The 16,607-nt window shown below is 53.9% G+C and overlaps 1 protein-coding gene across 5 annotated transcripts in view; it reads right to left on the reverse strand.

Moving 5' to 3' along the window:
* Positions 1-16,607, reverse strand: part of Nol4l (nucleolar protein 4 like) — a 117,350-nt gene that overhangs the window by 16,864 nt on the left and 83,879 nt on the right. For 4 of the 5 annotated variants that reach the window (XM_013125242.3, XM_005086072.4, XM_040746517.1 and 1 more), the window contains one exon: positions 10,715-10,856. In XM_013125242.3, coding sequence (XP_012980696.1) covers positions 10,715-10,856 — 142 coding nt within the window. Of the gene's footprint in view, positions 1-10,714; positions 10,857-11,372; positions 11,574-16,607 lie in introns of those variants that run through there. The other variant, XM_021223021.2, reaches the window with a different exon arrangement.

The raw sequence follows: 16,607 nt of genomic DNA on the forward strand, positions 1-16,607 counted from the left end.
ACCTGGTCCTCGTCTTGAGGCGCGCACAACAGTGGCGGGCCACAGCTGCCCCACCTGTGACCGTGAACAGCCTAGAGAGGTGCCCTGGAGGCTTTGGGGAAGCAGCAGGAATGTATCCCTTCTGTCCATTTCCACAAAGATGGTCCTCCACAGCTTAGCAGAGGATGACTCCCTAGGCTGGGAGAACCCAGAGCCCACCACCTGTGCCTCGAGAGCCTAGGGCAGGGGAGGCCTGCCATGCCCATCTACTGTAACGGGGTGATGTGCTGCTATTCAAATGGGAGAATTACTGATGAATGGGGGAAATTGTTCCTCCTTCTGTCCCGTCTCCAGAAGGAGACAAAAACTCCTTTTACCTCAGCAAACAATGCCCTTATGTGGGCGCCAGCGCCCTGCAGCCTGCACAGGCCCAGCTCTGTGCAAGCCGCCAATCACCACTCTGGGCTCTGGGGCCACGGCCAGCGGTACCCCTTCCCTGGTGGGCAACCCACACCAGCCCCCCGAGCCAGGCTGGAGAGGTGGCAAGGCCACAAGAACCTACAAGCAAGCTGCCTGCTGCAACAGAAGCGAGGGGCTGAAGGCTGCATGGGCCCCTTGGTGAGGCTCTGGTCAAAGCAGCAGCCAGGCAGGGGAGAGGAGGGGCATCAATAATTCACATACAAAAGCTGGAAGCCAGGAAGGAGGGGGAAGGTGAAGTGCCAGAGTCTGCAGCTCCGCCGCCCCCTCCCCCAGCCGTATATGCCAGGCAGGAGTCACTGAAGGTCTGGAAGGGAGCTCTGCGCTACAGGCTGGCACACTGACTCCTCTGAATTTGGAGCATACACCTCACTAGGGCTCTCCACCTCATCCCTCACCCCTGCCTGCTTTGACAAAGGCCAGTGGGCTGGGTAGTGTTTACATAATGCATAGTTCCAAGGAGCACCAAGCTCCTGGTGCCCATCTGCTCTCTGAAGGCAGGCAGAGGGACCGGGGTCAAATGGGGGCCAAGGGATCCAACTGCCCTAGGTGATAAGGCCACACTGGGCATGCGACCAACCCATATTCTCCACTTGGTCTTTAGGCTCTGCTGCCACCCGGCTTCTCTTGGGGTCCCTGTCTCTTCTCCCTGTGGTAAAGCAGCCGGGTAGGCAAAGGCTTAGGGTCAGAGAGGGACCATGCCCCCTTCCTTCCTGGGCTCCATTTTTCTTTTTAGACAGGGTCTCACAAATCCCAGGCTCTCCTTAAACTAGCTCTGCAGCTGAAGATGACCTTGAACTTCCCATCCTCTTGCCTGCATCTCCCAAGTGGTTGTAGATGTGCACCACCAGGCCCAGTTGATACAACGCTGGAAAAGGAACCTGGGTTTTCATGAACGCTAGGCTATCACTTAGCAACTGAGCCATGTCACTGATGCACTCTATTTCCCAACACATAGTCTATAGATCTGACACCTGGATCCAACAGCACCTGCCTCCACAGTGCACTGGCATTCTGACGTCTCTGTCTTGCTCCTAGGCTCTCAGGAGCAGCATTGTTCATAAACAGTGTGAGCCCAAGTATGGTTCTAATCGTGCAAGTGGTCATATTTTTTAAGTGAAACAGAATTGTAACTAAACTAAGGTGGGGGTCTGTTTGGAGTTTGATGGAGGTTTTTTGTTTGTTTTGTTTTGGAAACAGGGTTTCTCTGTGTAGCTTTAGAGCCTATCCTGGCACTCGCTCTGTGGACCAGGCTAGCCTCGAACTTACATGGATCTACTTGCCTCTGCCTCCCAAGTGCTGGGATTAAAGCCCCACAGTGGTGGCTTTTTGTACAATGCTAGGAATGGAAGCCAGGGCCTCATGTATGCTAGACAAAAACATTAACTTTAACAATGTATTGCAAAGTCAATTGCAGTGATATAATCTTGTTATCCCACTATTATATGAGGCTGAAGCAAGAGAATCGGCTTTGACTACACACAGGAAGTTCAAGTCCAACCAGCATTACAGAGCCAGACCCTGTTTCCAAAAAGGAAACCTGAGTTTCTTTTACCTAATATATCTAACATATCATTTTAATAAGTAATTGGTAACACATATCTGTTTTCATGCTCAGACTACCAAGCCAGGTGTGTTTTCATGAGGGCCACACACCTCTGCACCAACCCTTTCTAAATGCTCAAGCAGCTACTAGTGAAGGAAGTCTCACACAGGGCAGATCTGCAGGTCTGCAGGGACCCCTGGAGATGTTCCAAGCTGTAGATAACACAGTGTTAGAGCAGGTGACCTAGGCGCCGAAACCACTTTGCTGGTGGGAATGAACATGAAGTATACACCAGATCTGTGTGTCAGGCTCTGGGAGTACAAATACCCCTTCAGAGAAGACAGCTCACTGAAGGCTCAGGGGCGTCCAGGGTAGTCACCAGGCTCCCTGAGTGAGCAGCAAGGCCCAGATGGCTTCACAAAGAATGCCTCAGTCTACTCCATCCTGGACACCCCCAATGCACATTGGTAAATTACACCCAGAGGAAATGAAATGCTCCTTTGGTCTGTCCACCCAGGCCCACCACTTTCTATGCTTGTTGTAGGCCAAGCACAAGCAATGAGAAATAAATACCAATTCCAAGTGCAAAGCTCTAAGCTAGACTCACTACGACCTGCTACCCTCAGCCCCCACAAATCATGTGTCCTGAGAGCAAACTGCACCACTTCAGGCTATGTGTGAGCCATTCATGGGGTAGGGCCCTGCCTGGGAACTTGTGTGTGGAGTTGGCAGGCCCCTGGCAACCCTTCCTGTCCTCCCGGAAGCTGGTCTAGGGCTGGTGCATCCCAGTCCTTAGGTCAGTGTGATGACGACAATGTGACCCAGCCACTTCCTGGTTCCTGGGAGAGTCATCCCCGAGACAGCTCAGGCCAAGGTGGTGCCGGCCTGTATGGTCCTCCCGGCCCCTTTTCAGCACAGCAGGGCCGTCCTAGCAGAGGAGGGGCTCTGAGTTCTGCTGCAATGAGGGGAATCTGCAGATAGCAGGGCTGGAATCTGCCAGATGGCCCCACGGCCACGGCTAATCTTCCAGGTCAGGGAGGAAGAGAGGGGGCAGGGTCTCCCCTCCCGTTCACTTAGCAGGTAACCCTCATCCTGTTGGGCCCCAGAACTTGCCCTGCTCTAGTATCCTTACCAGGAATCCTGGGGTCCCAGTAACCTAGACAAGGTCAGGGCAAGATCAAGCCCTGCCTGATTCTGTGATAAAGGAATCCCTCCGAGCTGTCTCCTGACTCCTCTTGCCTTTGCAGGCCAGGTCTGGCCCAGCCTAGCACTGTGCTGTCTGCAGACCCAGCTTGATGGACACTTTCTATGACCCAGATTGCGGTATGGCCCATGACCAATCCCTAGAAGACCTGGAACCCTGAGGTAGGGTAAAAGAGAGTCTCTGTTACTGTGGTCAGATGCTTGGGGCCTCAAATCAGAGCAAACAGGTCTTTACAGGGGAGGAAGAGGGCCCAGGTCTGGCTTCCAGCCTCACAAGACATGATCTGAGACAAACAAGGTCAAAGGGATGGGCAGGACTGAGTCCCACAAGTGTGGGGCAGAGAAGCTCTGTTCAAAAGCCTTTAATCCCAGCACTCGGGAGGCAGAGGCAGGCGGATCTATATGAGTTCTAGGCCAGCCTGGTCTACAGAGCAAGTTCCAGAGAAACCCTGTCACGGAAAAACAAACAAAAGTCCACTGTGCGCAACTAGGGATATACACTGGGTATAAAATGGTGTCTAGCATGCATGAGGTCCTAGGTTCAATCTCCAGTACTGCTGATTTTTTTTTAAATAAAGATGGGGCTGGAGAGATGGCTCAGAGAGCTCTGACTGCTCTTTAGAGGACCTGGGTTCAATGCCCAGCATCCATACAGTGGCTCATGGCCATCTGTACCTCCAGTTCCAAGGGATCCAACACCTTCTTCTGAATTCCATGGGTACCAGATTCACATGTGGCACACAGACATATATATAAGCAAAATACCCATACACATAAAATAATAGAAAGTAATTTAAAAGAAAGAAAGCAAAGAGCCCAGTGTAGAGTTGGGCATGGTAGAACAGGCCTGCAATCCCAACTCTCAGGAGGCCACGAGAAGGACTGGCTGAAGGAACTGCAATAGTGAGACTCCCCACATCAAATAAAGACCCTTTTAGGCCATCCCAGGAGGCTGTAGTAGGTACCACTCCTTCCTCCAGGTGACAGTAACCAGGGCAGTGTCCAATCATGAGGACTGAGTCCACAGTGACCCAGCTGTAGGGACCAGGAGCTCCAAACTTGTGACACAGAACCTGTTGATCCCTGTGAGTAATGAGCCTACTGAAGAGTGGTCATGCTGGAGAAGGCCAGAGGCGGCACAGGACTGGCCCCAGCTCTCACCCACCCCTTTCTCTGCTAGTCATGCAACCACTCGCCTAAATTCTTTCTCTCTTGCTAGGAGCACTGTGGGTGGCAGCACACAGGTGGCGTGCCAGCCCCTGGCTGCTTCTCCCCAGACAGCAACATGACCCTTCAGCTGTCTCCTCAGCACCTGCGAGCCTGGGAGGGGGTAGTGGGCAGAGGCCGTGTATAGGGAGCAGAGGAAGTCCTGAGAGAATGTGCGCTGTTGATAGGGGCACAGCCATGTCAAGGACTCCAAAGTCTCAGACCCACAAGAAAACAGCAAAGCCTTCCTCCAGGTCTGAGTGTGAATGCTGACAGTGTGTGCAGAAAATGTTCACCACCGTTTTCTCTCCCTGGGTATTTACTGCCTGAAGACTGCCCCACCCCCAGAGACTGCTCCTACCAACATTAGCTAACCCTGCCTCCTCGATCAAGCTGTGGACCACAAACTGCCTCCTCCTTCAGCTGCATGCAGTAAAGCCCACCTCTTTGTTCAACTCTATACTATAAACATGCCGAGCTTCTAGGGTGCTGCGGTTTCTCTAGCCCAGAGCTCAGGCCACCCAATTCCAGCTTTCTGTCTGTTATCCATCTGTCTTTTCTTCATTCCCTTGCTTCCCCCATTCAAGTCCAAGTCCCTAGAGCCATGCAAAGATGCAGCAGCCGTGAGTCAATAGGCAGGATCTTCATGGACCTGTGGGGTGGGAATGGGGTAGGGACTCAGGATGCCAGGGAGAGCTGTGAGAGCTTAGACATCAGCCAACATCAGGGTCTCCTTGGCGCAGCTGTTTGGCTTTTAAAACGGGGTCTTTGCTATATAGCTTAAGTTGGCCTCAAACCTGCTATGTAGCCTAGGTCCATAACCAATTCGCCACCCTCCTGCCTCAGCCTCAGCACTGGGGTTATAGGAGTGAACCACCATGCCTGGCTCTGGCTCCCTTTCTGAAGCCCCAAGATCCTAAGGGTTAAGGACACCAACCTACATGTAGGAAGAAGGCTGTGGGCAGAGGCCCATGGGGCCTGAGGAGGCCAAGGAAGCAGGACTGGCCAAGCGGATCTGGTGAAGGGCTCAGAGAATCTGGAGAGGTGGAGGGCCTTTTGGTCCCCAGTGATCACCGACACCCCCCCCAAATCCACCCACATAGGTCTGAAGGTGCCAGTGGGCCAAGAGCCTCACTTCCAGCCTGGCCTATGAGCCTTCCCAACGGCCACACACCACCCAGCCCTCAACAGCCCAGTAAGGTGGGCACAGAGTTATCATCCAACCATTAGAGAGGGAAAACGTCTTACAACCACACAAGCAAGGAGCAGAGGCAGGCTCTGGACCTGTATGAGGCAGGAGAGATAGCACCTGAGTCTTCCCCCACATCTTCCCCGAGCCTAGGGGAGAGGAGAACCTGGGAGGGCAGCACCCTGAGACATGGGTCTGGCTGGGAGAGGAGGGGCTGCACCAGCCTCATTGGACTCCAGCTGCTCAGATGACCACTTAGTATTCCTGGGTAGCAGAAGGCCCACTCAAAAGACACAGGAGCCAGAAGGCCCGAAGCTTTGGTCTTCTGACAGCTTCTAAGGGCTCACACCAAGATTAGTGGTCACAGCCCTCCAGCCACACCAGACAGGTGCTGAGGCTAGCACAAGGTGAGCAACTTGCTTCAGACAGACTGGGGAAGAGAGACCCACAGTAGAGGACAGGACCCACCTACGGGAAGCTGGGTCCAGGCGAGTCCTCAAGCCACAGAGGCGGCCCTGTAGCAGCCTATGCTGCAGTCTGTCTGTGGCTGCCCTGACTTGCCTTTCTTGGCTGCAGCTTGGGATCACAGGAAGGTCCAGGGCATTTGGGACCCTGAGACCCTAATCCCACTCCTGCTTCCTCTGATAGGCTGCTGCCCAGTGCCGCCTCCTAGGAGCCCTTCCTTGGCTCCCATCAGTCCGTGGTCACACAATAGTTATCATTGAGCATCTACACATGGCAGGGGCTGGGACAAATGGCTCTAGCTGGCTGCTTCCTGTGGTCTGGACAAGCCATTTCCCTGTTAGAGCCCTAAGGAACTCAGTACATAGGGCTGGGGCTAGGGTCACAGTGGGCTTGGGTCACTGGGCAGAATGGACAACTTTTACTGCAGCAGAACCAATGACAGGAAAGAGGGGAAGTCATTATGTGAGGAAAAATGTAGCATAATATGATCCTCCCACCAAAGAGAATGAATGACAGACACGCAGTCAGAGAAGGCCGAGGAAAAGTCCCAATACCGGTAGCATTTTGTTTCTTTCTCTTTTCCTTGAGCTCCTGCCCTGAATTCTCTGCAGTGCACAAACTAGAGAAGTGAGGGGAGCCTCAGATCTCTCTGTATAGCCATGGCTGCTGCCCTCAGGAAGGTGGCAGCCCAGGAGGATCCCCGCTTCTCTGTGCCTGGTGCTCTCCTGCCAAAACCAAGATTCTCTGGAGACATGGGAGAGGCTGACAACCTTGTCTGTCACTTGGTCAGACTGCTGAGAACCCCTCCCTGACTCCACCCAGTTTAGTGCTGGGCACCAGGAGGCGGCGGCACTGGCCGGTAGGAAGTAGGAGTCCCAACCTAACTGTGGGAAGCACCCATGTCCAGCAGGTTCCCAAGGACAGGTCACAGGAGTGCCTCATCTGAGAAGGGCACACATTAGCCCTGAAAGGCTCCAGTGCTCGGCATAATTCCTGCCAGGCAACCCCCAGCCTGTGCTGTAGAAGGGCGGAAGCAGGACCCTCCACTGTCCCCTGGTGCGAGCTTCCTGTCTGCCGGTGGAGGTGGGGATGAGTAATGTCCGTTCCCTGCCCCCATGCATCCCTTCTGGAGGCCAGGCCTCAAGTTTTCCATTCAGGAAGGGGCACAGTGAGGGGCCTTGGCAGGGGAATAGGAGGAGGAGCTGCAAACAGGGTTAGGACCCTGGCCCTGCCTGACTGCCCTTCAGGAGACCTGCTAACTTACCTCCTGGGTGTGAGTGCACACTCACACCTCCATCCACTCATTCGCTCACCCATGCTTTCCCAACACTGCCTTGTGCTGGGTCCTGTCTTATGGCCTCTAGGGTGCTAACAGGATGAGGAGGACACACAGGCACTAAACAGATGGGTCATGATAGGATGATGGGCGTTCAGCTCCAAGGCAATACCAGACCTTAAGGGCTCTGCACAATGTCTCAACAGTTCTCTATCTTCGGCAACTCCTAGGCCAGAAGCTTTCCCAAGCCTTCAGAGCACACAGAGCCCTGACAGACTCAAGAGAAAGCTCAAAGCCAAGAGCAGGTCTTGGGCTGTGCAAGGGTAGAAGGAAGAAGGAAACTGTGTCACTCAGTCACTCAGTGTGTGAAGACCCTTGCACCTCATACAAATGCCTGCCAAAGTAGAAGGAGGAGGGAGCCTCTCTTGGTGCTGGCCAGACTTCCTCCACCCTTAATTTCCTCCTCTGTGAGACAGGACAAGATTGATGCCCTGAAACAGGCCTCAAACACGGCCCCACCTGAGAGAGCACTGTGGGATGAGGCTTGCTGCCACCACCCAAGAACAGGTCCTCAGCAAAGGAGGCGGGGAAACTACCCTTGGAAAGCCTGGGGAGAGAGGCTGGGAGATAGCACTGGGACAGGGACAGGAAGACAGGAGACAAGGCTAGCGGTGAAAGCTGGCCTGCTTTCCACTCTCTGAGTTCAATGGTCCCGACCACGGGACCTGCCCTACCAAGGCCCAGCCTTCTTCTGCTTTTGTTAAAATTTAAAGAGAGAAGGCGGAAGTGGTGGCATAGGTCTATGGCCCCAACACTCAGGGCTGAGGGAAGGGGACTCACACTGTTTTGAGGCCAGCCTGGGCCATACAGCATGACCCTGTCTCAAAATCAAACACAAGAATAATTTAAAGGGCCGCCCTAACTGACTAATCCCTAGAGGCATAACCTGTACAAACTGCCTGGCTTCTTGCCATCGCTCTGGCTTGTATCACAGGTAGATGGGGTGGATGTGCCCAGCAGCCCTGCAGCTCTGGCATGCAGGGGTACTGTCTCAGAACAAAGAAGCCAACTTGTTCCTAACAAGGAGGGGGCCCTCTATTTCCCTGTCCACCATGCTCAAGAGCAGTCTCTATAAATGTCAGCTTGCCTTTCCATTTGGGCCACAAACACTCAGCAGAGCCCTGTAATGGGCCAGGCGCGCAGCTGGAAGAACACAGGGCAGAGGGATGGCCAGCGCTAATACAGAGCACAGGGTACCTTACAGAACCAGGGAGGAGGGGACATTCAGACGCCTATCCACCCAATGGGCTCCAGAGGACTAAGAGCCAGGTGGGGGTTTGTGGGGGTGGGGCAGGCGCGTCCAGGGATAGACACACAAGCAGTTAGGGTTGGGGGTGGGATGCATTACTAAAGCCACCTGCTGAGTTTGTTCCCACCCCTAGTCCTTTAAGAACAATAAAAGACATTGGCTCACTCACGGGGGGCGCAGATGTAAAAGATGTCAGCTGACAAAATCTACACTGAGCACACATTGTGAGACACTTCAGGCTGTGCTCATGACCAACCAAAAGCCTGTGGGAAATCCTTTGAGTAGACGCCTTGGTCACCAACAGGCCCCAAAGACATGAGAGGTACCAGACCAGAGAGCAGACCAGACGTCTGAGTGTCCTTAAGGCACATATATATATGTATGTACCCTCTGCACTGGTTCTAGGCTGGCCTCTGGCTAACACACCAGCCCCCAGTCTCCAGAATCAGCCACCGATTCAATAATTAAATTGGTGGCTCATGATCAACATCATCCTCCCTGTCCCTAGCTCTGCTGTTTGCCCTCATGAACACTAGTCCTATCAGCAGGCAGCCTGCCTATGATATGTCCACTGCCCACAGCCAGGCGGGGCCTGAGATGTGTGTGACAGGACAGCTAACCAGCCTCGGCTTCTTCACCGTCCTAGATCGGACGTTACAGGCCCCAGTAGAAACCCCCAGTTGGCTTGCTAACTATCCTGAGGACCTCAATCCACTGAGACGCCAAGGACTGTCCTTGGACAGTGACCATGGTTCCAAAAGGGTGCAGTGAGGAGCAACAGCACAACCAGACCTTTGGGAGATTGGACAGCCTTACTACTCCAGACTTTGAAAAAAAAAAAATCTAGATCTTTCTTGGGAAGAAGGCGTAACCAAGGGTGCTTGCTAAGCACTGCTAGCACAGCTCTTAGTACGCTGCTGGGTGTGGCTCTCAGTCAGCTCAGATGAGGCTGGAGGTCAGCTGCTGGGCTGTCCCAACCCCAGAGCCCCCATGTGGTGGCCCCCACTGCCCCCCCATGGGAATGACATAAGGCAATAGTAGTCTGGAAGCTCACAGCACGAGGGGGTCTTGCTGACCTCACGAGGCATCAAAGCACAAAAAGCCTTTTCTTTCCCAGCAGCCTGGCACCCCACTCTGCACACAGCCACCCCCGGGCTCCCCAGCTCCAGGCCCAGACACTTCCAGCTGCCTGTGTGCTGGACTCCTCCCAGACAAAGCCGGACTCAGGCTGGGAGGGAGGACCAGCGTGTGGGTTCTGCCATGGAGATGAACTTTGACCTAAACTGCTAGGCTCCTACCCCTTATTTACTCTTTAAGGCTCACCCATTTTTTTTTGCAGAGTTAACATTACACCCCTTTTCAACCCTGTACCTCCCTCCCACATTCCAAGTCCTGACCTTTGACCTCTCCTAATTACTAGTCCCTATACCCCAGTTCTCTGAGGCCTAGCTATGGGCTCATCCCTCACTCCTAGTGACCTAGTCCTGGAAATGAGCCCTACGGGGGCCTCTGCCTACAAGTGCTATCCTATCCCACATCCCCAACCTGGTCAGGCCCAGTTGACACAGGGCCCAGAGCCCATTCCCAGGTTTTATATGGAACCATGGGATGGCTATCTGACTTCTGACCCTGACTCTCCAACCCCAAGAAAATCCAGACACAGTAGCACAGTCCATCCTTGTTGGCTACCAACTGCCTGGCCACTGACCAGGCAGCCCTGTCCCAAAGGTCACAAGAACAAAGCTCCAGGTCACACACATCCTTGATCTTCCCAGACCTAAAGCCCATGAGCATAGACAGGAAGAAGCAAATACACAAAAGTGTGTGTGTGTTGTACCCCCGCCCGTCGTCACAACCCCCCCCCCCCCCGTGGCCAGTCAAGGGCCCTGCATATGAGAGCAACCTTTTCTCTCTGGGGCAGTGGGGCTTGCACAGATGCTAACAATACCAACTTTCAAGCACAGCAGGGACGCCCCAGTATCACCTGGGTCCCACCCCAGAGCACATGCAGGCCACTGGCAGGACAATGAGCGGCCTCCCTGCCAGCTTCCAAGGGTCACTCACCGTCCTCTTGGCTATGGAGGTTCTGCGGGCTCCGCATCCTCTCCTCCTGGCTGGGGCTCAGGCTGGAGGCCAGGTGGGGGTCAGCTGACATCCATGTGGAGTCATTCATATCAAAATCTTCACTGCTCACAGAAGTTTCATCCTGAACAGAGACGAAGAAGGAGGTGTTCAACAAGAGCAGGCACACACGAGTCTGGGTGGTCTTTTGGGCAGACTAGAAAGGGTCCCAGAGGGCCCAGGGAGCCCCTGAGACCTTGCAGTGAGGGCTGGATGGCATTCCCCCTGACCTTCTGAAGTGGCTTGGGCTCTGTTCCTAGTGGAAGCCAGGGTTGAGGGCCTGCCTGTGCTGTCTGTAATTGAAGACAATTAAGAGGTCTCATCCTCTGGAGCGGACAGCAGGGCCTGGCTCTTACCCTTGTGAGCCAAGGTTGAAATGAGTGCTGTAAACAGGAGCCACCATTCCCCCACCCAGAGCCTGGGGAAGAGGACTCAGTCTGCACAGTGCCTGCCTGCACTGGGTAGCAGGACATGCTGGGCACCGAGGAGGCCAAGGTGGCAGCCCCCACCAGGCTTGCTGCCAACTCCTGTGGAGCATACATGGAATTCCTTTCTCCCACTCCCCAGCCCAGAGGACATTTCTGTCTTCCTCCCTCCTAACCTTTGCTGTGCTTCAAAGATATGCTCTTGGGCGGCTTCCAGAGTTGAGCAGGCCAAACCCAGAAGTATGGAGAAGGAAGGGGGTAGGGCGGGCCGAGCCAGGGTTCTGATCACACCAAGAAGAGACAGGGAGAGAGGGTGCCAGGGCCTTCCAGACAGCAGATAGTCTACCGGAGAGGACAGCACTGACTCCTTCCTCCTGACTGCTGGCTTCAGTGTGCCCTTGGCGAGTCATCTGGGAAGCCCCGGGATGGGGCCCCTTTAGTCCAGCCTTCCAGCAGGAAGGAACCCCACCTCCTTCTGATCCAGCCCCTTTCAAGAGCAGCAAGCAACTGGGTTGGGTCTCTGGCTGTAATGCACACAGGGAAGATGGCCCAGCAGTGCCACATGTGGAGTCCTGACCTTGTGCCCCAACCCCTAGCAAGATACAATGGCCTCCACAGGCCCATGGCAGAGAGAGCACCCTTGGAGCCATCCCTACAGGGCCCTCTCACAGACATCTCTTTTATGGTGAGCAAACACACTCTGGTTTGAACTTTCCTCGACTGCTGTCCCTGGGGCAGACACATCTGCTCCAAGTGCTAGGGAACCGGAGGTTGAGCCTCCCTCCCTCCCCCAACCATGCCTGCTGGCGGCAGTTTCCTGGAATTCACAGCTTCTATGCAGCAGTGTGGACCCTCTGTGCTGAGTCCAGAGGACAGGAGCTGAGCTACAACAATGCAGGTCCAAAATGTACATACTTGGAAGCCTGGGACAGAGCCCAGTGTATGCTGGTTACATACACTCATCCTCTGTGCTACCTACTACACACACAAGCTTCCTACAGCCGGCCTTCCTGACAACACGTGTGTCACAGCAACAGGGACATGCATGCTCTACAGGCTGTCTACACAGAAAGTACAACAGGGAAGGGTATCTTGGAGGTACACAGCAAGGACACAGCAAGGAGGGGGGGCGGACACAGAGCAGGACAGACTCTCCTGTTCCCCTGCTGGCCTCGTGGATGGGCTCTGAGAGGCAGAAGCAGGGATTCTTCCCTGGGCCTCTCACAGGCAGGAGAACTCAGAAGCAATGTGGTGAGTGTGCGAATTAAGTGACTCTGTTTCCTAGTAGGTTTTTTTGTTTTGTTTTGTTTTGTTTTCCTTTCGAAACAGGAGTTACTTGACCCGGCTGGGTGGCAGCACAGAGGCAGGAGGATCTCTAAGTTCGAGGTTAGACTAGTCTATAGAGTTGAGTTCCCGACAGCAAGGGCTACACAGACAAAACTTGTCTCAAAAGAAAACCAAGAGAAGAGAGAGAAGCCGCCTGTGTAGCCTAGATTGGCCTCCAGTTTGTGGTCCTGTCTCAGCCTCAAGAGTGCTGCAGCCACTGTTCCCAGCCACTCCCTCCCTCCCTATTCCCTGGACACCAACTGTGCACCCAGGGTCTTGCGGAGTGCTGGGAATGCAGCTGGAACAGCCCCTGCTCCTGCCCTTCCTGCTACTCCGCATCGCATCCACGGAGCACAGAGTGGCTTGACACCGGTTGCTGCCCATGCTTCACAGCTCCTCTTGTAAACAACCTGCCTGTCTGCGCCACCAGCCTATGGGGCTCTGTCCTGTCACCCCAGAAGGCTCTTGGGCTTTCCGGTCCTAGGGACCAGGCTGCCTGTTCTCTCAGTTCCTCATGAGGTAGCAAGACTTGTTGAACTGACTGAACTGCCTGACAGGATGTGGTGTTTTAATGAGGATGCTGCATTAATCTGACAATTAAGGGCTCTGGTCCCACTGCGCAGTTCTTGAACAGGGGCCATGTGAAAACCGGGACCCTGGCTGGAGGATCAGAGGCTACATGCTTCTCTGAGGTACAGCTACTAGCCATCCCACAAACAGCATAGGGTTGCTCTGGCTTAGACAGCTGAACTGTTGAGGAAAATGGACTCTACTGCACCCTGCCCAATAGATGAACTGTGTTTCAGATTGACACAGAAAGTACCTGGAAAGAAAAAGCATCCAATACCTGCAAGCTCCAGGCTCCCAGGCTCTGGGACAAGGGTTTCTTAGGATTTCCTCACAATGGCCCCATAAAGGCCCCACGGGGCAGGCCTCTCTCCAGGTCTAGTCACACTGCATCTCAAAGGCTTGCCCCAGAACTAGGGGCAAAGCTGGGGTCTGAACCCAGACAGTCTGCATCCAGAGCCATGAAATGATACTTGCTACCCTTTAATCAAAAATGCCTCAAGAAATACCCAAGGGGTGGGGGGAGGGGGCGCGCTACACATGTTTCTGGCATGTGCACACACACACACACACATGCATGCAGAGTTTGATACATGTTATTGAACATCTATTTTGTGCTGAGTTGCCCTACGGATCTATATGGCTAAGGAGGGGCTTCTACCCTCAGACTGTATCTAGGGAGAGGAGTCAGCTAAAACTTCTGGCCCATTTACAAGTGTGGGAAAGGGCTCTGGGGCCCTTGCACAGTTACTGAACACCACTGGCTCTCTCCCCAGGGACTTTTCCATAGCACCAGGTTTCTGCCATCCTAACTGCCGCTTTTTGGAAGGTGGTTCTGGGAATTTTGAAAACCCAAACGCTGACTGCTATTTTTTTTAAGCCTATTAACCCTAAACTTTTCAGAAAACAAACAGAACTGAGTAAGCTGTAGCTGTGGATGTGGCCAGACTGACACCACCACCTCCAACATGCACACTTGCAGGGCTGACCTGGAGAGAGCCTTCTGTAAGCCCTGCTGCAGCAGAGCCGGGCTGTCAATGGGGCAAGGCCAGCCACTACAGACGAGCAGACTCAAACTCTCTACTCACCTATTCACCCGAGCTGAGGCTGGCAAGGCAGGCTAATTACACAGGCAATTACCAGAGCACACAGTTCAGACCCATCACCCAAGTCCAGAGGGACCTGTGGGGGGAGGGAGGGAGGCAGGGAGGGAGGAAGGGAGGCAACCAACCCAGGTCGGGAGTGAGGAAGGATGCCTGAAGCCTGAGGCCTATCTTAAGACCCCAGGCACTCCCCTGCTCCCCCATGAGGTCACAAGTAGGTCACTTCTTCTTACTCCCTTCTTAAATCTCAGAATATGGGCTACTAATTTCTCCCCGTTAAATAACTTCACCGGGATGCTCATTTGAAATTATGCATGCCACGATTCTAAAATCCCTTTCCTGAGATTCCGTGTGATTGACCAGGTAGCTGTGGCTAGGTTCCCCCAGCCAAGCCTCTGCCCTTGTCCGGGCAATAAAAGTTCATCAGACCATGCACCACAGAGCTTGTGCCATCATGGGCCACAGGGCAGTAGGGCCAACTAACCTTCTGAAAAGGGGTAGTCTTGTGTTGGCCCGGCACCCAGTCGGTCTTTAGGACACACCCCCAACCTGGGAGTCTTCACTCTGGGCAGGAGGGGGGGGAAGGAAGCTGACCAAACCCTTGAGTCTCTTATCTTCAGTCCAAAATTCGGGACCCAGTTCCATTTCTGCCCACCCAGCTAGCCCAGGCCCTTTCTCCTCTGCAGACTTCTGCAGCACCAACCACTGTGCAGTTCAGAAGAGGGGAATTCAGGAGACATATGGAGGAAAGTGGGAGCAGGCCTGTATCCATGGCTCTAACTATGGGCAGGTGCTATCAGTAACCTGATTATTTTACAACTAGGGTCAACTTCTCGGGAACTGGGTTCCTGGAGCCTCTGTAGCTGAGCCATTTGCATCTTCCAGGACTCAGAATTCTGGGGCGTGCCTGCTACAGTATTTTCCAGGCCTTTCCTCAGAGCTGTAACTCTATCTCAGCCACTCACTTGAGAAAGAAAGGGAGGAGGATTTACCGAGAATTCAGTGCTAGCGAGGCCATAAGGTCTGATCTGGAGCTCTGGGTATGCAGTTCAGATCATGGTGGGGGTGGGGGGTGGGGATGTTCAAGGATGCTCCTAGGTCAGGCAGGAAACAGACACTCCCGGCTGCCCCCCCACTACTGCCCCCAGGTTTTTGGACAACTGGAAAGAACACCAGTGTGTGCCATTGCTCCAGCCCCGCTCTCAACCTAGCGTATATACAAGGATGCTGGGCACTGGCTTCTGGGTCACCTGTGAGTGAGCCCAGCCAGGTCAGGGAATGCACAGGCCCCGAGCTGCGTGGGGTGAGCATTATGCACATCACTCAGAATATGCCAAGAAAGTGCTGAACCACATTTGACCCCAGCTTAACTACTTTAGTTCACCAGGCACTTACTAATGGAAACTGAAAAACTCTCAGGATCCAAAGCAAGCAAAGGCTCATGCCATGTTGCGATGGTGTTGCATGAAAGAAACGGGAGGGCGAGCCCAGTCGGCTCCTGGACACTTGGGGCTGTACCCCATCAAAGCCCACCTGGCTACCAGAAGAGCTGGTGAGTCTTTCTGAGACACAGCACACACAATTCCACTTCACTCTGGTAGGGAAAAAGAAGCCAGGATCCTCCCATCCTGCCAATCACCCACCAACCACACTTGGAGTATTCCCCCCCAAACACACACACTCACACTCACTCGCTTACCCCCACACGTGCCTGTCAGCTATATTCATGTGCCCGTGTGTGCTCCACTGCCCTTGCCATAGTGGATGCCTAGATGCTGGAGTTAGTGGTTTCCACACCTTCCCACTAGTGTATGAGCTGTTTTTCCAGCATTCCTTACTATGAGACCTCACTGATACCCCAGCTCCTGCCATCAATGGGGATCTGAGCTTCTTGGGCAACGAGGGTTCTTCCAGCCAAAAGGATGGCCAGAGGGGAAGCACTCTGGGCTAACAACCCTCTCTATCTTTCCAAGAAAAGGACTCAGGCTAGACTAAAAAGTTCTTGAGCAACTCAGGGATGGACCAGCTCCCCATTGCCCCAGGGTGGCTGAGGCCCCAGGAAGAAGTTGCTCCAAGCTAGCCTTCTCAGCAGGGAGGTAGGCTGAGGTGCTGTTTGACTTTGCTGGTTGGTAGGAAGGTGCTGAATGGGGCAGAGAGAGCACAAGGAGGTGCTGGCCGCCTTGAAACTACTCGATAGGACAGCCCAGCAGAGGAGCTTGGATTGCATTCAAAGACACATTTGGGTTCAGATGGCTTTCCAATGAAAGGGTAATTTACAACCTGGGGTTAAGCTACTCACTGGGGCCTGGGCCATCAATGGGCCCTTTCCCCCACACCAACCCACAGCTCAGAAGTAGGCATGTTTCAGGGGTCAAAGGCCTGGCTCCACCATCACAGACTCTGCCCACAGGAGTG

The sequence above is a fragment of the Mesocricetus auratus genome, unplaced genomic scaffold (genome assembly GCF_017639785.1).
Source record: "Mesocricetus auratus isolate SY011 unplaced genomic scaffold, BCM_Maur_2.0 Super-Scaffold_100004, whole genome shotgun sequence".
Classification (NCBI taxonomy): Eukaryota; Metazoa; Chordata; class Mammalia; order Rodentia; family Cricetidae; genus Mesocricetus; species Mesocricetus auratus.